Genomic DNA, 24,038 nt, shown 5'->3' with positions numbered 1-24,038 from the left:
GTGGTCAGGGACTTCTGCTCAGTGAGAAATTCATTCCCAATGCATCCATGGGGAGAGATGTACTCTACCATCTTGTCGACCTACTCCCGCACTGTATTGTCGACCACCAGTCTGGGCTTTTAAAGAACAGTTAAGCTAGTTTGGATGACAACATGAGATACATTATTATAAAATGAAAAATATTGATCATAGGAAGTAAGGAAGGGACTATTATGGATGGAAATGGCCTGTGGAATCCAGGAAGTGAGATTTTGTTAGCTTGACTGTGGGAAAAGGAGGTTTTGATGACAGAAAGGATAAGGATATATATATTTTTTCCTTTCTGAAGGGAGGGGTATTAGGAGCAAATGATCAGCTTTGGCTTTTTTCAGTGGTTTAAAAAAAATGGTGAGGAAATCAAGGCAAGGCAGAGCTGTGGTGCTAAGTTTGAGATAAGGAATGAGACCTTCAGTTGATAAAAATAAATGCTGTCTATTTATTGTTTTTGGAGTTTCATGCTAACGCTTTGCTGTGAGTTGTTCAGGCTGGAGACTAATTCAGATGAAGAGCAGTTGCAGAGGACTGGGAAATGAGCTACAATCTGACATAACCTCCTGTGACTAGTGTGATGTAGCCCCCAGGTTCCCCTGAGGCAACCCAAGGAAACCTGTAAGGCTGGGAGGAAATGTGATAGAGATAGAATGGTGTGACTGCATTCTGTTTACTGGAGTGTTCCATTAGCCAGCAAGTACCATGCTTCTTCAGATGTTCGATTAGGGAAGATGAGGGCCACAAAAGTCAGTGGTGTCCAAAGTTCTGTTTGTTAGGATACTTGAGTACAAATTCAGCATAACTAGCATATAGTTGACAGATTCTGTTCTCCTGTTGACTAGGAGCTTCTACCTCAGGGGCATCCACTTACCCACCAACACTTTCCAATCTGTCAGGGACCGCTAGTTACACAACCACCCATTATCCAAGGCTGTCCGTGATCACAGGGGTCACCAAAGGAGGGACCTTGACTGCCAATGGTGCACTTGAGTTTCCTAACTGGTTCCAGGCTCCAGTGACCTCAGGGCATCCTCAGGATAGTTCTAGAGTGGACATCCCAGAGTAGTGGACACTGGAGAATCCAGGCTGCAGGAAGTAGCCTCTGGCCTGTACATCCTGTCATCTTCTGACATGTCGTTTTCTGCCATGGTAGCAATGAATCTAAGACCCAGGTCTGTCCAGCACATTCCTGTAATTGGACACTTCAGTGGCTTCTGGCCACCTACATGCCAGGCTGGGAGATAGGGTTCTTTATGCCATGGCCTCTTTCACTCCTCATCTCTCATTTAATCTCCAAAAATGCAAATCACTTGGAGTTCCTAGCCATCCCTTCTCCTGGCATCACACCTTCCCATGCCTCTCTGCCCCAGGCAGTTCCTCTTCTTTCTGCCTGGAATATACCTCCCCCTGGTTGGTGCCTTCCACAAGCCCCATTTAGAACATCATTTCCCCCAGGAAACCTTCTCTCCCCGCTTTTGTGTTCCCACTCTGTGCTCTGACAGCATCTTGAGTGTCCTTTCACAGTGAAACCCACCACCTTTTATGAAAAGTACAAGTGTAATATCTTCTTCCCAGTCTCATTACAAGCTCCTCATGATCGGAAACCATTTATTTGTAGTTCACATAATCTCCGGTGCCAAGAATATTGTAGGCATATGTAGATGTTTAATAAATTATTGAACTGAAAGACAGGAAATATGAAATATAACTTTAGAAGAGTTAAGAGACTTGAAAAACAGACACCTGTATAAAACATTTGCTATAATTTGCTACTGGTAAGATCTTTAGACTTGAAAGAGAAAGAGTCAGAATATGTTTAGTTTATAGTCATCTAGAAGAACAGGTTATAGTCTAGCAGATTATTGTTTTTATCTCTTGCCTTTGCTTCTTCTGAATGGAAGAGAGAGCAGGACATAAGAAGCATTGGTCCATCAGATAATGAACTGTCCAACTGTATTGCCATATGAACTAACACCCTCCCCTCTCAGTTATTCCTAATGGCACATTTTTATTTGTAAAGCTTTATAGCCTTTGCTCTATTCTTTCTCTATCCTTTCCTTTCATGTGTTGAATCATTATTAGTCATATACTAAATGATGTCTGCTCTTAAAACCAAGAGACCAGAGGTTAAACAAACTCAATTAGAAATGAGAAATGCACGTTTCTGTGTGCTTCTTAATAGTGCAGAGCTTCTCCTTACTGCTCTCAGCCTCCAGAATATAAGCTGTTATATAATTTTTTAAGCTAAGAGCGTATCAGAGCTCAGATCATGTAGTGGTGATAAAGAAATGCTGGTGGATTTAGTAGCCATTTTCTTCTTGGAGGGGCTGGGGCTGAGAAAAAAACTGAATCTGGCTTGATTAAGTGAAATGTCTTCCTATAATAATGAAGAATAGATAATATGTTCTAAATAGGGTGACCTGTGCAGAGCCCCAAGTGGCCTGTCTCCATTGAAGAAGCAGAGAGATCACAGTGAAGATGGCTTTGAGATCAGCATTCCCTGATTTCACCGCCAGGGAATTTCAGTCTGTTCCCTGTGAAATTCATTCTCTTGCTCTGTTCATTCTCACTCTTCTGTTCTGTGCCTGGTCACAGACTAAATAACAGAGGGAAGTTACGTGAAGTCTTTAAGAGATGAAAGACCAGAAAATGTTAGAGAACTCTGTGATCAGTCTTCTCAATATCTTTCTTAGTAAAGCGATGTTTGTTAATATTTAAAAATTATATGTCTCTCTCCTCAGCTTTTCAAGTAGCTCTAGACTTGACAGTAGAAGGTAAAGCAGAACAAAAGCTGCGATCCTCAGAGGGCCACGGCATTGAATTGAGCCTCTTAGACTAGCGTTGTTGAGTATGTTGAAATCTCAGAAACTCACCTACTGTATGCTTGGTGATAAGTCTGTTTTTGCTGTGCTTGGAATTACAGGGGTCTCTGGAGTATTATTACACAGATCATTACTCTTAACTCTCTAATACTGAAACTTTAGGAAAAAAAATTATGTATACCTAACTTAAGGGTTAGTTTACATATTATCTTATTGGTTGATGCTCCTACTGTGTTTCTGTATTATAGTGATTACTGTACTACTCTGGCGGAGAAGGCAATGGTACCCCACTCCAGTGCTCTTGCCTGGAAAATCCCATGGACGGGGGAGCCTGGTAGGCTGCCGTCTATGGGGTTGCACAGAGTCGGACACGACTGAAGCGACTTAGCAGCAGCAGCAGCATACTACTCTGGTCCCAAGGAGGTGTGGCATGTAGATATAGTTTCTGCTTTATCCTGTTTAATTCTAGATTTAGACACATCTCTATAGTTCGGAATTGAAGCCGACATTAACCAGGTTCTGCAAGTACACATTTATTATTAGGCTATTACCTTAATATAAGAAGAAATGATTGTGTAAAGATCTCCCATGAGAATAGGTGTGTACGAAATACCCTAAATTGCAGGACACAGCTGCTAAGCAATAAACAAGGACTGAATGGAAATTTGCTTCTGTTGTAGTTAATTTGGTACATTAAATGGAATTTGGCTTTAAGATCACTAAATCCTGGCCTCCTTCTATGTGATGGAAAATGTTGCTTGGTAACTTGTTTTTTTTTCTTCCACAATGCCACTTTAAATTAGCATTCCAAAGGGTTTGGAAGTATGGATTGTATTCATGTGACTTTCTTGAAATAACGAGGCTCTAACCAAAGTAGCATAAATAGTCATCTATTGTTACCTGAGTGTATATAAGACAAAGAATAATGGTAAGATGGAGTCAAAGCTAATCTTCTGTCAGAGAAACGTTCATTTTTATCATGAAGAGTTTGTTGCCATGTGGTGGGATTGTGTGATTTATGTATATCTTTCATTCTGAAAGCATTTGAGCTTCCTATTTAGAATTTGTGCATGTTTGAAATTCAGACCCATTTTCGCTGAGTCATAGGAGCCATCATTAAAGCTAAGGATAGGAGTAGCTGATATTCCTTAATGGAAGAAATATGCTATTTGTTCATCTTTTTGAGCTCTAATAATCCTCATAGTTACAGGTCAAATAACTTTGAAGTTAGGTTAAAAATTTAGCCGTGTTGGTCAGATGATAATCTGTATACCATTGCTCACACTGATTTTTTGTGTATTTGTTTCTTTTTAGAATCGTGATACATGATTTGGGCTTTTGATCCTTTTTTATTTATATCCTTATGTATATAAATTTACATATATATTTTTATTATATTTACATTAGACATGTAATATATATAACTTATATATATTAAATTTATGTGTGTAAATTTACAGATATGTAAATTTAATATATGTGAATTTGCACATAAATGTAAAATTTATGCAAATATACAAATGACTCCATATTTATATGTATGCATGTGTGTATATATAGTGTATATACAAAATCTTGTATATGTTACAGTTGGTAGATCAACACATGCCTGGCTGTAATTGGAAAACCATTTACAGTGCTGTATTTCATCTTAAGAAAAGAAAGAAAGTGAAGTCGCTCAGTCGTGTCCGACTCTTTGCAACCCCATAGACTGTAGCCTACCAGGCTCCTCTGTCCATGGGATTCTCTAGGCAAGAATACTGGAGTGGGTTGCTATTTCCTTCTCCAGGGATCTTCCTGACCCAGGGATCGAACCCGGGTCTCCAGCATTGTAGGCAGACACTTTACCGTCTGAGCCACCAAGGAAGCCTTTGATCTTAGCTGACTTATATAGTGAGCATGGGCTTTATCAGGGGTTGATTAGGTTTGTTCAGTGGTATTTGGCCTAACAAACGTGAAAGTGAAGTGAAAGTTGCTCAGTCGTGTCCAACTCTTTGCACCCCCATGGACTATACAGTCCATGGAATTCTCCAGGCCAGAATACTCGAGTGGGTAGCCATTCCCTTCTCCAGGGGATCTTCCCAACCCAGGGATCGAACCTAGGTCTCTCACATTGCAGGCAGATTCTTTACCAGCTGAGTCACAAGGGAAGCTGCCTAACAAAGTGAACTTGTTTAGTAAAGGAAATATTTGTAAAGTATATTTTCCTACTTGGATCTCTTCGCCCCATAATTGTGTTTTCTTCCTGTAAACTGAATCCTGGAGTCTAAGCACGTATGGCTGAGAAAGAGCCAGGGCTGGGGAGTTGGAGGCAAGGTTGAGAGTGTAAGAGGGTAGTCAGGGGAGTGGGTCAGGCCTCTGTGAGCAGCAGGGATCCGCAGTAGGTGAGTGAAACTGGGCAGCAGGCAGAAATCGGGGGCCGGGAATGTTGGAGTTTGGTGGGAGTGATGTGAGAAGAGGGCACATGAGGGAAAGATTAAAAAGTCAAGGTCACATCGGGAATCAGCTGACAGAACCCAAAAGGGCTCAGAGCCCACCTGGCCGGCTGCTGTGGGCCATCGGAATAGAAGCTCCTGCCTGTTTCTGTGCCAGTTGTGCTCTGGCCGGGAAGCTTCCTGGGCATTCCCTGTCAGGGTGGGAACCAGGCGGGGGCGTGGCCCGCAGAACCCACTTGCAAAAGCAGGTCAAGGGTGTGTCTGCCTGAAAGGGAAAGGGAGGTGGCCCGGGAGCCTCCTGACACCTCCAAGAGGGAGGCTAAGGAGTGGCAACACAGGCGGAGCCAGCACTTTGCTGAGCTTGTGTTTCCGTGACTCACGGCCCTGGTTGTAACACACCAGTCTTTCGGGCAGTAAAGCCGCCAGGCCAGACTGGGGAATGAGTCAAGGGCCCTGTCCAGAGGACCAGCAAACCTTTTCCTTCTTGGTGGGGTATCACAGCTCTGTTCTCATGTTCCTCTGCCCATGAACCCAGAAGGTGGTGTAGAAGAGCTTCTGTAAAGGGGATACAGAGAGAGCTTTCAGTGTAGAAGCTGCTGTGTAGTTTACATTCTGTATAAAAATTTCAGTTCTCTTTTGTGGGTTTTTTGTGGCCCCCTCCCCACCAAAAGTAGGTCTGTTTGCAGAGGAGTGTCTTGGAATAAATAATATAAATGAAGATTAACCCATGAGAAAAGTGTGGCTTGTGATTGTGTAAATAGTTTTGCTTTATATTTACATATATACATTTAGATATTTTATAAATATTTAAAGGCATGCATATAGAATAAACACATATGCCTATATGAAAATTTATACTGGGTAGGAGTTTCTGTTAATTACTGTTTTAACTCAGCGTTTGGTCCTTTTTTTAGACATAAGAACAAAATTACTTTGTTTTTATTTTTATTTATATTATGAAATTAGATCAATTTATAGGAAAGAAGAACTAATTAACCTTACAATCTCATTATATCTTCAAACTCATTTCTAACTATGGGTCTATTTGTCAATATATTTAGTTTTTAACGAATTATTTTTCTTTATATATTAGATGTAATGATATGATTCACTTCCTATTTATTTTTAATAGCATTAGTATATGGTGATGTAACATTGTGATTATAACTCTCTAATTCTTGACCATTTGGGTCAATAATATTTTTATTTTTCATTATTGAAAATATAGCCTGGGTAAACATTTTAAAACAAATTATCTTTGTGTTGTTTCCTTGAGGCATTTTCCCCAAAGTGAGATTAACAAGCCAAAGGGCAGGAACAACTTGATAGCTTCTGTTACATGTTGCCAGATTGTTTTCTAGAAAGATGGAGCTCATTTGCAGGGACACTATCAATGTATAATGCACAGTGCCAGTTTCAGATAGCTTAGACAGTCTAAGCACACATGAGAAGTATAATTACATTTCTACCCTGAGGCCTTGCTGTATAGATAGCTCTCATAAGTAAACTCAATATGTGAACTTTGAAATTATCGAATTAATGTAAGTATAGAGCTAATTTGCTCTTTAGAGTGTGGAGCCCTGGAGGGGGCTTTGGGGCTGGAGAGCATGCTGTGTCGAGGTGGTGCCCCCTTTTGGACAAGTGTGGTACTGCGATCCCACACTGTGAGACTGTCAAGGCCAGAACCAAAGGGGGACAACAGACCCCAGTGTTCCTCACAGTGAGGTCCTCAGGCTTGTGAGGAGGCCTGCAGGGCTTCGTGGAGGCTGGGGGAGGGGGGCATTCTGCAGTCCATGCAGCCAAGAAGAGGGCGTGGCCATTGGGAAGGCCTAGGCCATGAGTCCCTGAGCTGCGCATGTCCCACAGCCTTCCTCATTGAAACTGTCAACTTAGGGGTGTTGGGGGCATTGTTTTGGCGTCACTCTGGCAGTATTTTTAATTTTATAATGGAAGCCGATGGAGATTACAGATTCTGAAGAAATTTGTTCATCTGTGGGGAGCGAGCTCCGCCTGTGGCAAAGGTCATGAGGAAGGAGGCTTGGCATACGCAAAGGCGGGATCAAGCCTCAGGAGTCTCCCTGGAAATTCTCGAGCATCTACCCCCAAAACCAGAGTCTGCCTACTTTATGCTTTGTGCTTTCACCTACACCTCTGACTTTACGGGGGGCTGTCCCCCACTACCTCTCTGAAAAAGGAGTTAGCTTACAGCTCCAGTTAATAATTCCTGGGTGTGACAGTGTTTAACCTACAAACTCCTTTGGAAATCCTCTAGCCTGCCTGAATAGGTTTTTCTGGCCACATGAGATTGTTCAGAGCCTCCCAACTGAGAGGCAGATGTTCTAAACTGTCTAAACACAGATTCCTTTGAGTAGTTAAAAGATCGATTAGAAATTGTATTGGTGAAGGGTTTTTCACTTATTGGGCCAGTGTTTGCTGCTAAGTCTCCATACTCCTTACCTACTGTGTCCTTGGCAGTGTATTGATTGATATAATGGGTGTATAGAAATGTAAGTAATAGCTCAATGTTTGTAACCTTGGACCCTTGAGTTAATTCTTTTCTTGATTGAGCCCACCTCACCTTTGCCCTATAGGAATGCAGCTTTGTCCAATGCTTTTTTGGAGGCTGGTGCCTGACTTTGGAATAAATCACCTTTAGAGAAAGATAAGTTTCTTAAAATGTTAACAGGCCTCCTGGCCAAAAGATGATGTAATTCACCTGAACTTTTGCATATGATAAAGTTTGAAAGCCTGGCTTCGATTAGGACCAGGAACTGCTGTCCTTGCATGACTCCACCCCTTCCCCCATTATCCTCTATGCACAACTTAAGGTATAAAAACTACTTTGGAAAATAAACTGCGGGCCTTGTTCACCGAAACTTGGTCTCCCCATGTCGTTCTTTCTCTTACCTTCTGGCTGAATTGTTCAGCCTCTTTTCTTCATTGAATTTTCCTACTGAGCTATCCTCATCCTATTACTCTTTATATCTTTGATAAAATATTTAAATAAATAGGTCGCCGACGCCGTCCCCGCTTCCAATACCCTGGATCAGCCGGGGCTGGTCCCCGGCATTCATCCATAAGGATAACTAGCCTAGTCTATAAATGTTCTTTTACTCTGCTTCAGAAAGGGGAAAATCTTAGACTTTTCCCTGAGAAATAAATTTCCCTCCTTGCTCACGCCTGCTGACATAGCCTTGTGCTTTTGCCAGTTTCTGCAGTGACTTGCAGAAATTCTATAACCTAAATACCAGAACACGTAACAGCATGTCCTAGAACTGGGCTGGGAGGGTAAGACCGAAGTGAAACATATTCCACAGAGCATATGGTTCAGAAAGGCTAAAAGGAACAACTTAAAGTCATTGATAAAATGCTTGAGAATTAACGTGTATACATTTTAAAGGAAGTGAATTGAATGGATATTTATCTTAGAAATTCCAAGTCATAAAGTTTAATGGAAGCTGAGATATAAAATTGTTTTAATTTTCAGGTACCAAAGTAGAAGTTAAGTATTGATGGGCAGAGAGAGGTGGTAAGCATTAAAAGGCCAGCAGTTAGGTAGAGATACACCTAGACTGTCACATAAGATTGTTTATTTTTGAGTTTTCAGTGCTTTTTTTCTCTTTTGGTGGTACATATAAATATATAAAACAAACTCTGCCATCTTTATCATTTTTAGTCAGTGGCATTAACTACATTCACAATGTTGTGTACCCATCACTATTATTTTCAAAACTTTTTCATTACCCCAAACAGAAGCCCTATGCTTTAGGGATTTATTTTGTAATTGGTTATCTCAAAAATTTTTTTCTGGCTTAAAAAAATACACAATTCAAACTCTTCATGCTTAAAATGTCAACATATGGCACATGTTAGGGGATTCTTCTAGGTATGTGCCTCATGGTCATCAGTTTCCTCTCCTCCTTCCTATTGATGCATGCTTTGCTGAAGACGGTGCCAATCAAGAAGGGCAGGGAGGGTTGTTGTTCTGTCGGGGGCATGTGAGGAGCTGCATTCTGCAGCTGAAAGCTTCAAATCAATGCTATTTGTAGGAGAGCAGTGGTAGTCCTGCTTATTTAATGTATTTTAAACTTTAAAAGCCCTATTATGTTCTTGACAGCTTAAAAAAAATTCAGAACTTGTACTGCTTTGAACACAACAGCTATTACTATTTTTGTGTATTATTTTTAGTCTTTTTTCACTTTCATGTTTTTAAGGTAGTTGATCATGATGAGTCTAATTGTATACAATTAACTAATTTTTTCATTTAACATATCACTTAACAGTTTTTTGTTTTTTTAAATTTTTGTTCAGTAGTCTTCATAATAATAGGCCCAGGAATGTATGGAGCTTAATTTACACAACCATGTTACTTTCTTTGACATTTAGGTTGCCAAACATGTGTAACTATGATAAACGAACAACTTCAAACATCTTCCTTCTGTAGTTTTTAACCCCTTCATTTTATTCTCATGAGAGGGAGATGCAGAAGGCTCACATATCTTTTTTTCCCAAACTTTAAGCTTTTTATTTTGTGTTGGGATGCAGCTGATTAACAGTGGTGTTGTTTCAGGTGAACAGTGAAGGGGCTCAGCAGCACACATGCATATACGCGTTCTCCCCTACACCGCCCTCCCCTCCAGGCTGCCGCATGACACTTACATATATCCGTTCTCCCCTACACCGCCCTCCCCTCCAGGCTGCCGCATGACACTGAGCAAAGTTCCACATGCTATACAGTAGGTCCTCGTTGGTTATCCCTTTTGAATATAGCAGTTGCTCACATATATTTTATTAGGGGTCATGGCTCTTGCATTTTCCATGAAGATTTGGTACAATCAGCAGTGGTATGTTTTTTTTTTTTGTAAGCTATGATAAACATCAGATGGATGACACATACTTGATTTGGTTACAGGTTGTGAAAATCTTAGAGAAGCATGACCCCTTGAAGAACACCCAAGCAAAATACGGGTCCATCCCTCCAGATGAGGCCAGTGCTGTCCAGAACTATGTAGAGCACATGCTCTTTTTGCTGATTGAGGAGCAAGCCAGGGATGCTGCCATGGGGCCAATCCTGGAATTTGTGGTCTCTGAGAACATCATGGAGAAGCTTTTCCTTTGGAGCTTGAGGCGGGAGTTTACCGATGAGACGAAAATGGAGCAGCTCAAGATGTATGAGATGCTGATCACCCAGTCCCACCAGCCTCTGCTGCACCACAAGCCCATTCTGAAGCCCCTGATGATGTTGCTGAGCTCTTGTTCAGGAACAACCACCCCCACCGTGGAGGGGAAGCTGGTGGTCCTGCTCAATCAGCTCTGTTCCATTCTTGCCAAAGATCCATCCATCCTGGAACTCTTCTTCCACACTAGTGAGGACCAAGGGGCCGCGAACTTCCTCATCTTCTCCCTTCTGATCCCCTTCATTCACCGGGAGGGGACCGTGGGCCAGCAGGCCCGGGACGCCTTGCTCTTCATCATGTCTCTCTCTGCCGAGAACAGTGTCGTGGCTCATCACATCGTGGAGAACACCTACTTTTGTCCAGTAAGTCCTTCTTGGTGGCCCACTTCCTCCCGCTCTTCTCCTCTCTTGGGCTGATGATAAATAATTTTTAAAAAGCTTCTTTAGATTGTTATTTGCATTTCTTTTGTGCTGAAAATCTTGTTTCTTGTTTTTTTATTTTTGTGATTGTTATTTGTTCATTTTTGGTTGTGCTGTGTGGCATGTGGTATCATAGTTCTCCAACCAGGGATCAAACCCTTGCATTGGAAGCACAGAGGCTTAATGGATATTTCCCCTTTTTTTTTCCCCAGCAAACTGTTCTTGGCAGCTTCTATGGAAGGATGTCTAGAGGAGATATTTTGGAGGGAGGAGCGGAATTTAAGTTGAGATGCCCTATGGCTGAGCAATGTCAGCTTGAAATAAGCCAATAGAGGAAACTATATGTGTTACTGTTTATTGGTTCATTTCTGTTGGGTTAGGAGCTGTTTTGTTTTTTCTAAGAGTATCTCCTGAGTAATTGGTAAAACCTGCTCATCTTATATTCTTAGCTTTTTGGGTTGGTTTTGAGCCAATGAGTCATGGCATATGGTCAGACGCCTCACAGTGGGCTTCACAAATTAATTTGTTTCCCAGCAAGATAATGACCAAAATTGTAAATCCAAACCACTGATTCTATTTTAAAAGGAGAAATACATATTTACAGTTTGAAGTAGCAAGAAGTCCTTTACTCTGTATCATTTCTTAAGCGTAGGTTGCTGAGCAATAGAGAGTAAGGCCTTATGTGGATGCCTGAGGAGTCAGGCCCAGTCATAGGCCTGGAAAATAATAGGGACTGTCTGAAGCTCTCACAAAGCTGTACACCTCTGATTGCTTTCTGCTGTTAGGGTCACCTTGGGAAGGGGTATTTAAACAGATTTATAGGTTTGTAGAGTTCCATAGAATAGCCATGAGAAATACAAAAGCCTTCTTAAGTAAACAATGCAAAAAAATAGAGGAAGACAATAGAATGAGAAAGACTAGAGACCTCTTCAAGAAAATTAGAGATATCAAGGGAACATTTCTTGCAAAGATGGGCTCAATAAAGGACTGAAATGGTAGGGACCTAACAGAAGCAGAAGATATTAAGAAGAGGTGGCAAGAATACATGGAAGAACTGTATAAGAAAGATCTTAATGACCCGGATAACCACGATGATGTGGTCACTTACCTAGAGCTGGACATCCTGGAATGTGAAGTCAAGTGGGCCTTCGGAAGCATCACTATGAACAAAGCTAGTGGAGGTGATGAAATTCCAGCTGAGCTATTTCAAATGCTGCAAGATGATGCTGTGAAAGTGCTGTACTCAATATGCCAGCAAATTTGGAAAACTCAACAATGGTCACAGGCCTGGAAAAGTTCAGTTTTCATTCCAGTTCCAAAGAAGGGCAATTCCAAAGAATGTTTGAACTACCGTACAATTGCACTCATTTCACATGTTAGTAAGGTTATGCTCAAAATCCTTCAAGCTAGGCTTCAGCAGAATGCGAACTGAAAACTTCCAGATGTACAAGTTGGATTTAGAAAAGGCAGTGGAACCAGAGATTAAGTGGTGAAAATCCACTGGATCATTGAAAAAGCAAAGGAATTCCAGAAAAATATCTACTTCTGCTTCATTGACTGTGCTAAAGCCTTTGACCTTGTGGATCGCAACAAACTATGGAAAATTCTTAAAGCCATGGAAATAGCAGACCACCTTACCTGCCTCCTATAAAACCTGTGTGCAGGTCAAGAAGCAACAGTTAGAATCAGACATGGAACAATAGACTGGTTCAAAATTGAGAAAGGAGTACGTCAAGGCTATATATTGTCACACTGCTTATTTAACTTAAATGCAGGGTGCTGCTGCTAAGTCACTTCATTCGTGTCCGACTGTGTGTGACCCCATAGATGGCAGCCCACCAGGCTGCCCCATCCCTGGGACTCTCCAGGCAAGAACACTGGAATGGGTTGCCATTTCCTTCTCCAATGCATGAAAGTGAAAAGTGAAAAGGAAGTCACTCAGTCGTGTCCGACTCTTCGAGACCCCATGGACTGCAGCCCACCAGACTCCTCCGTCCATGGGATTTTCCAGGCAAGAGTACTGGAGTGGGGTGCCATCGCCTTCTCCGTATATGCAGGGTACATTATGTGAAATACCAGGCTGGATGAGTCGCAGGCTGGAATCAAGATTTCTGGGAGATATATCAACAACCTCAGCTATGCAGATGACACTACCCTTATGGCAGAAAGAGAAAACAAACTAAAGAGCCTCTTGATGAAGGTGAAAGAGGAGAGTGAAAAGGCTGGCTTAAAACTCAACATTCAAAAAAAACTAAGATCACGGCATCTGGTTCCATTATTTCCTGGCAAATAGATGGGGAAACAGTGGCAGATTTTCTCTTCTTGGGCTCCAAAATCCCAGCAGATGATGACCACAGCCATGAAATTAAAAGACACTTATTCCTTGGAAGAAAAGCTATGATCAACTTAGACAGCATATTAAAAAGCAGAGACGTCACTTTGTTGACAAAGGTCCATATTGTCAAAGCTATGGTTTTTCCAGTAGTCACGTATAGATGTGAGAGTTGGACCATAAAGAAGGCTGAGTGCCAAAGAATTGATGCTTTTGAACTGTGGTGTTGGAGAAGACTCTTGAGAGTCCCTAGGATAGCAAGGAGATCCAACCAGTCATCCCTAAAGGAAATCAGTCTTGAATATTCATTGGAAGGACTGATGCTGAAGCTGAAGCTCCAATACTTTGGCCACTTGATGTGAAGAGCCGACTCATTGGAAAAGACCCTGATGTTGGGAAAGATTGAGGGCAAGAGGAGAAGGGGGCAACAGAGGATGAGATGGTTGGATGGCATCACCGATTCAACGGACATGAGTTTGGGTAAACTCTGGGAGATAGTGAAGGATAGGTAAGCCTGGTGTGCTGTAGTCCATTGGGGTCACAAAGAGTAGGACACGACTTAGGGACTGAACCACAGAGCTCCTGTTTTGTAAGATGTTGAGCAATGGCCAATTTTACTTTCCTAACGCAGTGAACATCTCCAGTTTATTCCCATTATGTGTTCTTTTTACTGATCATCTCATTGTGTTTCTCTATAAACTGTATTGCCATGAACATGCCTGAATTTGCCAGAATAGTGTGTAAGACCATTAGTGAGTTTTATAGGAACAGGCCAGGCAAATTGCCTTAAGTAGATTAGATTCATTGTTAATGAACACCATGTGGGTGGTTCTTGACCCAAAGCAAGGGTATTTAGAAATGTATGTGGGGCGTGTTTGGTTGTCGGGCAACATGGGGGGCCTGGAAGGGAGGTCATCTGGCATTTATTGTGCAGAGGCCAGGGACGCTTAATGTCCAGTAGTTTGTGGACTGGTCGCATACAGGAAAGAATTGCCTTGCCCCAGGTGCTAAGAGCCATGCTAGTGATTGGCATGCTGTACTTGGCTTTGAGGTTCAAGAGTAGTAATCTTCTTTATAATACTAAATTCCTGTCTTTATTAATAAACCAAACAAACTGAGGTCAACGAAGTGTCTGGTGAATCTTTATTTTAGGAGGAACAAATAAGTAAAAATTTTGAGAAATAGAGTTAAGTTCAGGGACCATATGTCTCTTCTGTTCTGGCTTCTGACCAACAGAATCAGAAATTGCAGAAAGCGTGTGTGTATGCTCAGTCACTCAGTCATGTCCAACTCTTTGTGGCCCCATGGACTGTAGCCCTCCAGGCTCCTCTGTCCATGAGATTTTCTAGGCAAGAATAGTGGAGTGGGTTGCCATTTCCCCCAAAGACTGAGAGTCAGATGGGAAGTAAAAAACTGATTCCATTCATCTGTGCCAGCATATTAAATCTCCTTTCCTTATTTTCTTCAACAGAATTATAAGCTAGATTATAAATTCTTTTAAAAGAACATATCTTTAGGCAAAAGTGTAACTTCTCACCCGGAATCTGAATGTCTGTATTAGTTTTCTTTAAAAAACAACAACAACAAAAAGCCAATTGATTAGAGTATAATTGCTTCACAATGTTGTGTTAGTTTCTGCTGTTCAATGAAGTGAGTCAGCTATATGAGTACATATATCCCCTCCCTCTTGAGCCTGCCGTGCACCTCCACCCTTATCCCACCCCTTTAGGTCACACACAGCACTGAGCTGAGCTTCTTGTGCTATATACATCAGCTTCCTAGTAGCTGTGTTAGTTTTCTATTGCTGCTGTAACAAATTCCCAAAGCTATGGCTTTAAATAACACTGATGATTCTCTTACAGTAGTATCGTCTTACTATAGTCCAACAGGTCTTACTGGGCTAAACTTAGGATGTTGACAGGGCTTGCTCCTTTTTGGAGACTCTCACGGTGAGTCCTTTTCCTCACCGTCTCCAGCTTCCAGAGGCCACCCACATCACTCCCCTCATGGCTTGCTCCTTCCTTTCCACAGTCAGCAGTATTACATCTCTCTCACCATCCTTTTGGAGTCATGGTTTCCCCTGGCTCTGCTCCTCTGCCTCCCTCTTCCACTTCCACAAGAACCCTTGTAATTATGTTGTTTACCTGGATCATCCAGAATTTAAAGATTTTTAAGATCATCCCTGCTTAAAGATTAGCTAGTTAGCACCCCTAATTCCATCTGCATCCTTAATTTTCCTTTGCCATGGAACCTAATTTGTTCATGGACTCCGGAATTAGGATGTAGACAGCTTTGTGGGGGTTAGTCTGCTTCCCACAATTACCATATTCATTCAGTTTGGAGAGATCTTGGAGAAGTTTGATGAAGAACGCAGCATAGTCAGGATTCTTGTAGCTTAACCTGACCATGTACGTTTGGGAGCTGTTGAGGAAGCAGGGACACACATTAGGGTCTAGAAACCAGAGTGATAGGAATGAGAATATAAGAGAAGCGCTGGATCTGAGCAGTGATGTGAAGGCAGAGGCTGACCAAACAAGGGACTTTTTCACGAGGGGGCTGTGCAGAGGTTTGGAGTTTGGCTTGCTTGAATTGTTTTGGGTAGTTCTGCTGTCCAAGAAGGAGTGCAGGTACTGAAACAAATCACAATATTTGGGCAGTTCACTCAGTCAGTATCTACAGGGCAATTTCAAAAAGGTACTGTTTTCAAAAGCATCACAATTCTAAAGTCTCTTGAAGAAATCTAACAAATATGTAAAAGGCTTTTATAAGGAAAATTATAGAACTTTATTGAAGGGCATAAAATAAGACAGAAATAGATGGAAAGCCCTGCAGTTTGTAGATATTGTGTAGATAATGCTTTTCTGCAAATCAGTCTGTGAAGTTAACACAATTTATGTTTTATAACTTTTTATTGTGGAAAAAAGCACAATATAGAAATGGAACAGATACAGAGATTTGAAAGCATACTAAAAGGAACATCATATATATATTGCTTAAATTCAAAGTTAATATGTGTCATACTTTGGTATACTTTATTTGTATACCAAATATATTTGTATATTTGTTTTGTATCTTTATTTGTTTTTGCTGTTGCAGGAGAAGGCAATGGCACCCCACTCCAGTACTCTTGCCTGGAAAATCCCATGGACAGAGGAGCCTGGTAGGCTGTAGTCCATGGGGTCGCTAAGAGTCGGACACGACTGAGCGACTTCACTTTCACTTTGAAATTAAATTATAGATATCAATTATTTTAATATGTATCTCCTACAAATAAGGACATGCTCCTACGCAATCACAATACTGTTATTATACCTAAGAAAATTGTACAGTAGTTTTATAATGTGATCTAATAACCAGTTTCCCACTTATGCCGCAAATTACTTTTACAGATTTCCCCCCCTCACCCTAAACCAGAGTCCAGTACAAGGTGCATTTCTGACTGTTGTGTATCTCTATGCTATGCTAAGTCGCTTCAGTCGTGTCCGACTCTGTGCAACCCCATAGACGGCAGCCCACCAGGCTCCCCCGTCCCTGGGATTCTCCAGGCAAGAACACTGGAGTGGCTTGCCATTTCCTTCTCCAGTCTCTAGTCTCTGTTAATTCTCAACAGGTTACTGCTTTTATCCTCGTGGTGGTGACTTTGTAAGAGTTCAGCCATTATCTTTAGAACACCCCATGTTCCAGGTTTGTTTCTTTGTGTAGTTTGACTGGTCCCTATCACTGGTATTTCCTGAAAATCGGGAGTTGGGTATAAACGCCTGGTTAAATCAGGTTAAGTACATTTCGTAAGAATTCTTTATAGGTGATGCCGTACACGACAAGAAGCACATGTTAGGTTGCACCACTGTTCGTGAGACCAGAGGTGGTCACTCGGTTGTTTAAGGCAGTGATCCTTCGATCCCTGTGTTGTAAAGATAAAACTTCCCCTTTGTAAATTGTAAGGTATAATTGGTGAGATGGTAACGTGACTTAAAATCCCAGTAGAGTTTTCGAAGGAACATGGCAAATTGATGCTAAATATCATATGCATGCATGCTAAGTTGCTTCAGTCATGTCCAACTCTTTGCGACCCAGTGGATAGTAGCCCACCAGGCTCCTCTGTCCTTGGTTTTCTCCAGGCAAGAATAGTGGAGTGGGTGTCCATTCCCTCCTCCAGGGGGTCTTCCTGACCCAGGGATTGAACCCAAGTCTCTTATGTCTCCTGCATTGGCAGGCAGGTTCTTTACCACTTGTGCTACCTGGGAATAGCTGAAATAATTATACGAATAATGATAACAGTAATATATTTGTTGAGAGCTAACTATATGCCGGCCACTATTCTTAGTGCTTTATATGTATTAATTCACTGAATTCTCACAACTATTGGAACCAGTGTTATTCTCCTTTAATAGATGAAGAAATCTGATGTAAATTCATACAAGGCCACGTGGCTAGTAAGAGAGCAGGTTAGGATTTGAACTGGGGCAGTCTGACTCAGTGACCCATATGCTTAACCCCTATCTTGTACATAAGTGATAAAATATTAAGACTTTCTATAAAGCAGTAATCGTAAAGAAAAGATTAAAGAACAAAAACAACACCCACAGATCAAACCTACATCTCTTACATCTCCTGCATTGGCAGGTGGGTCCTTGCCACCTGGGAAGCCCATTTTGTTACACGCATATTTGCAAGTGGTTGGTACCCAAAATATATAAAAGTATTTGTAATACTACACATTAGTAAGAAAACGATGAGACGTGTGCGAAGGATATGAACCAACAGTTCCCAGAAGACCCCAAATCTGATACATATTAAAATATGCTCATCTTCCTTGTGTGTGTAGCATCAAATAAACACAAATGAACTTACAGTGAGACAGTAGGTAACGGCATCAGAGTGGCTAACCGTTAGACATCCAATAACACCACGTTGGTACAATAACTCAAGAAAGCAGTATGGCAGTATTGCCCTGAGGGCTCAGCTGGTGAAGAATCTGCCTGCAATGCAGGAGACCTGGGTTCAACTCCTGGGTTGGGAAGATCCTCTGGAGAAGGGAAAGGCTACCCACTCCAGTATTCTGGCCTAGAGAATTCCATGGACTGTATAGTCCATGTGGTCACAAAGAGTCAGACACGACTGAGCGACTTTCACTTTCAATGAAATTGAGTGTTTGCGTGCCGTGTAGCCCTGCATCTTCACTTCTAGGTCTCTCCCCTAGGGAAGCCTGCCACATGTTTGCAAGGGTACATGCACAGAGGTATTCTGTGGAATAGTGATTTGAAGAAGAGAGAAAGAGAAAGAAGAAAAAGATAAATAAAATGGTACGTATGATGTCGATGGAATACTCCTCAGCATTCAGAATGAATAAATCACTGAGCATTATTCCACTGCATCTATATTTATCTATCTACCACATCTTTTTTATCTGTTCAATTCTTGAAGGACACTTAGGCTGCTTCCATAGCTTGGCTATTACAAATAGTGCTGCAGTGAACATTGGGTGTATGTATCTTTTTGAATTAGTGTTTTGTTTTCCTTGTATAAAAATGGAGTGAAATTTTGCCATTTGAAATAGCATGGAGGGACCTGGGTGGTATTAGGGTTAGGAAATAAATAAGAGACAGACGCCTACTGTGTATAGTCACTTGTGTGTGGAACCTAAATGTGACGAACGAGAAACAGACTCACAGATGTGGAGAACAAGCTAGTGTTCATCAGAGGGGAGAGGGGCTAGGACCAGGGCAAGGCAGGGCGAAAGGCACAGACTACTCGGTGTAAGTAAGTTACAAGGGTGTTATGCACAGCATAGGAAATACAGTCGGTATTTTATAATAATTTTGAATGGAGTCTAATGTATAAAAATATCAAGTTACTATGTTGAGTTATGTTGAAACTAATAATAAGTCAACTGTGCACGTGTGCTAAGTCACTTCAGTCGTGTCCGACTCTTTGCAACCCTGTGGACTGTAGCCTGCCGGGTTCCTCTGTCCTTGGAATTCTCCAGGCAGGAATACTGGAGTGAGTTGCCATGCCCTCCTCGAGGGGATCTTCCCGACCAGAGATTGTACCTGTGTCTCCCGTGGCTCCTGCATTGCAGGAGGATTCTTTATCGCTGAGCCACTGCAGAAGGCAAGTCAACTGTATTTCAATAAAAAATAATTAGCTTTCACATTTATTAGCATGTAACTGCACCTACATGTGTGAACACCAATGAACCTAAAAACAAAAAGCATAAAATCTAAAAACATAAAAAAGTAAGTAGCCAAATGTCCCATATAGTATGTTAACATTTACATAAAATTTATGTAACCTTTTAAGACAACATCTTTGTACTGTTTTTTTGATACATATGAATATAGTAGAAGTACAGAAACACTCACAGAAATAATACATATTAAGCTCAGGACTGTGGTTACTTTTGGGTGCAAAGGAAAGGGAAGAGATGATAATGAGATTGGAATAGGGTTTAGCTCTACTTGTAATGTTTTGTTTTTTTAAAAATAAAGAGCACTCTGAAGAAATTACGACAAAACAAAATCTGTTAAATCTTGGGGATGATTTTCTGTTTTTTTTTTTTACATGTTTGTAATATGTCATATTTAAAAAATTTAAGCATGTTAGGACTAGAATGGAGCATATTTTTAGTGTTTAAATTTCCACTAAGTTCTAGGTAGATTTCACTGCGTAGTTGTTGCTTTTATAAAACACGTTTTAAAACACTGTATAAAGTTCATTAAAATTGGAGGAAAAGCATCTCCAGCTGACCTTATTTGCTAGAATGGAACACAGAGCTTCGTTGTGTTAAGTTGCCCCTTACGATAGAGCCCATAATCTCATTTGTTCCCAGTTTTATATAATTACATCTGACAACATAATTAAAAAAAAAAAAAGACCTCTTATGTTGAAGATAAAAGCATACTCTATTAACCACCTGGCTAAGGACCACAATGACAAAAAGCTTTTTCTAGTTAGTATGATTGTCAAAGTGTGTTAGCATCAGGCTCTGGGACGAGTAATGGCTCTTTAAGGAAACTGGGCCACTTTTGGAAACTTTTGTTCTGTGGTTTATAGGAAGAGCTTGCTGGTTCTGCCTTTTGTCTTAGGATGTGTTTTCCCAAGAAAAGAAAGATAATAAGGATACTCTAGGGAAGAATTTAGTGCCCACAAATGGTTGGGGACTCTGTGACCCTTGCTTCTTATGATTTTTAAAAACCAAGTATTGATGATTAAGCCCTTGTCACTTGTTGGCAGAAATTGAAAACAGCCTATACGTACATTTGGAAATGCACTTTGAAATAAGCAAGCTTTAGGTACACAGCCGCAGGTAGAAAGTTATTTATCCCATATCTAAAATTTATGAGGCTTTTTATTTTGGCATGTTGTCGCAAATGATCCCTACCAGGTGACTTGCTGCTAGCTTCAGACTAAAGCCATCTGCCGACAGTCTTCTCTGCTCCTGCTGAAATTAGCTGGGTACTGTTAGATGTTTAAAGTTAAAGGGGAACCTTTCCTGATGGCTCACTGCTGTGTGCTCGTCATTTTTTTCCCCCTCCATTGGAAACATTGCTTTGTATAAACCATGATGTCCACTTCTTTACATGCATGATTTCTTCTAATTGTTGCAACAACTCAGGGAAGAAACTGAACTTTGGAGGGCTTTAACAACTGCCTGTAAGTGGCAAAGTCAGAGCCGTGTTAGTCTGATACTGAAACCCAGGGTCTTGGCAGTTACCATGCTGTACTGTACTGCTGTCAGGGAAGTAGTTTGCTTTTCTAATTGTTGGTCATCTTTAGGGTTTTACATGGTCGTTCATTTTTTTTAAGACTTGAGAAAAGATAAATTAAAACTATTGGGTTATAGGATTTTGCTGGTGATCCAGTGCAGGGGATTGGGTTTGATCCCTGGTCAGGGAGCTAAGATCGTGCATACCACACAGCACAACCAAAAAAAATGGGGGTGGGGTGGGGTGGTGGTGTTCATGTGTTGGGGATAAGTATAATGTTTGACAGTTACTTTTTGGTGGTCAGGATTAATAAAAGGCTAAAAGAATGGATGAGCATTTAAAAATATTAACTGTTGAATGTCAACATATATTTTGAATTTTGAAGTTAAAATTGTCTTAGATTGTACCATCAAACTCTTGGAAAAATTATCTGCAAACCTGTTGTTGCCTCTCCTTTCTCTTCTTCCTGTTCCTGTAATATTCCCTGCATTGTTTCTTTGAATGAGGGAGTGAATAAAGGTCAGCAGGAAGTAGTCACCCAGTAGTAACAGTCCTTCTTGCATTTGTGGTTGATCAGCTGTCTCCTCCATCGCACCTGGTCAGACTTGTTCAGTGTTTGTTCCTCAGTCCCGACGCGGTGCCTGGCCTGTTGTTGGTGTTCTAGAAATGCATGTGGACTGGATGAAGGAATCTGAAATAAATGTTTAGCAGAAAGGATTTGCAGTCTTGCTCGTAAGACCATGTAGTCCTCTTCATCCTGCAGACTCTTCCTCCATGTTTCTTTGCCGTGCTGGAGACAATCGCAGGTCTGTTCACCGCAGCTGTCGGTGTCCAGGAACACACCGCACTGTCCTCCTGTGCAGGCGGGCTGAGTTCCCATCTCAGCCATGCCCTTTTCAGGACACTCTTTAAAAAAAGTGAATATTAGGTATGTGTTATTTTTAATTACTGTCACTGATGTATGTAATTTGAAAATTAATGTTGCTGTAATTATATTGATATACTGAATAGTTATTCCCAGCTTCTTAGTCAGACAAATTAAGCCTGTCTTTATGAATTCATCTTCAAAGGCTCAAAGTGGTTAAGGAATCGGGAGTATGCAGAATTAAAGCCTTTGTTCTGCGGTTAATTTAGCATGAGTTAGCAAATGTAATTGATTTTAAAAATATGGCATCAAGATTAGATTTCCCTTCAAGGAGAACTTTTGGTCTCTGTTCTCTCTTTCCAGAGGTTTCTGATTTATAACAAGGAGCTCACTGGGGTCACATTCAAAACAGGAATTAAAGTGATTTGTTTGGGTTTGCTGACAAGGAGTTAAATGCTTTAAATAGGGGACATTCTTTCTTGGGACTGCAGATGCCTGATTTTGCAAAAGAGATACACTCTCTGTCTTGTTGACTGCTGTATATCCTGTGCTTAACATCGTGCCTGTCCTGAGGGTGCTCATTGACTTTTTTTTTTTTTTTAAATAAGAAACCGAATGAATGAGTGAATAAAGGTCACTAGGAAACAGAGCAGAGAAATGTATATGATCTTTTGATTTTTCCAATGTTGAAACGATTCATCTCTTTGCCTTGCTGCCCTCACACACTCAGCCGTGGCTACTATTCCCCACCCTGCCCCCTCCAAGCCCTGCACCCACTCCCTCCCGTGGCGTCAGTCATCCAGTTTCTCTGTACCAAGACCTCCAGGTGCCCTTATTGACGGATGTATTACCCACGGAAAGTACTGCTAGGCTCTGACCGGACAGATCACCCCAATCTGCAGTGTGGACAGGAGTGAACTGGTAAGGCCGGGTGAGATGGAGAAGACAGACCTTAAACTAACGAACGCAAGGAAGGCGGTTGCTGTACAGAGGGCTGCAGGGGGCGCTGTGGGAGCAAGCCAGGGGAGAGGGGGCGGCGACAGCTGGTAGATACTTCTTCCAGTATGGCATACCTGGAGCCACACCACCTGGCTTTCCATGGCTGATGTCAGGCACTATGGATTGTCATAGCTCAGCATCTGAACCTCCCTTCCCTTCTCTCTCTGGTCTGTATAAAGCCTGAGGTCTCATTTTTTGTCTTTTCATACTGTTCATGGGCTTCTCAAGGCAACAATACTGAAGTGGTTTGTCATTCCCTTCTCCAGTAGACCACGTTTTGTCAGAACTCTCCACCATGCCCTACATGCATGGCTCATAATGTCACTGAGACAATGCTGTGGTCCATGTGATCAGTTTGATCAGTTTTCTGTGGTTGTGTTTTTCATTCTGTCTACTCTCTTACGATTATACAGTGGAAGTAAGAAATAGATTCAAGGGATTAGATCTGATAGAGTGCCTGAAGAATTATGGACAGAGGTTCATGACATTGTACAGGAGGCCGTGATCAAGACCATCCCCAAGAAAAAGAAATGCAAAAAGGCAAAATGGTTGTCTGATGAGGCCTTACAAATGGCTGAGAAAAGAAGAGAAGCGAAAGGTAAAGGAGAAAAGGAAAGATATACCCATTTGAATGCAAAGTTCCAAAGAACAGCAAGGAGAGATAAGAAAGCCTTCCTTAGTGATTAATGCAAAGAAATAGAGGAAAACAATAGAATGGGAAAGACTAGAGATCTCTTCAAGAAAATTAGAGATACCAAGGGAACATTTCATGCAAAGATGGGCTCGATAAAGGACTGAAATGGTACGGACCTAACAGAAGCAGAATATATTAAGAAGAGCTGGCAAGAATACACGAAAGAACTATACAAAAATGATCTTCATGACCCAGATAACTATGATGGTGTGATCACTCACCTAGAGTGAGACATCCTGGAATGAGAAGTCAAGTGGGCCTTAGGAAGCATCACTATGAACAAAGCTAGTGGAGGTGATGGAATTCCAGTTGAGCTATTTCAAATCCTGAAAGATGAAGCTGTGAAAGTGCTGCACTCAATCTGCCAGCAAATTTGAAAAACTCAGCAGTGGCCACAGGACTGGAAAAGGTCCGTTTTCATTCCAATCCCAAAGAAAGGCAATGTCAAAGAATGCTCAAGCTACCGCACAATTGCACTCATCTCACATGCTAGCAAAGTAATGCTCAAAATTCTCCAAGCCAGGCTTCAACAGTACATGAACTGAGAACTTCCAGGTGT

The 24,038-nt window shown here is 41.4% G+C and overlaps 1 protein-coding gene across 2 annotated transcripts in view; it reads left to right on the top strand.

Moving 5' to 3' along the window:
• Positions 1-24,038, top strand: part of FAM160A1 (family with sequence similarity 160, member A1) — a 280,052-nt gene that overhangs the window by 161,999 nt on the left and 94,015 nt on the right. For both annotated transcript variants that reach the window (XM_010840751.1, XM_010840750.1), the window contains exon 4: positions 10,200-10,826. In XM_010840751.1, the coding sequence (XP_010839053.1) occupies positions 10,200-10,826 (627 nt within the window). The remainder of the gene's footprint in view (positions 1-10,199; positions 10,827-24,038) is intronic.

Source organism: Bison bison, unplaced genomic scaffold (genome assembly GCF_000754665.1).
Source record: "Bison bison bison isolate TAMUID 2011002044 unplaced genomic scaffold, Bison_UMD1.0 scf7180017864146, whole genome shotgun sequence".
Classification (NCBI taxonomy): domain Eukaryota; kingdom Metazoa; phylum Chordata; class Mammalia; order Artiodactyla; family Bovidae; genus Bison; species Bison bison.
The sequence above is the reverse complement of the archived record's forward strand: the minus strand, read 5'-3'. Positions and strand labels throughout refer to the sequence as shown.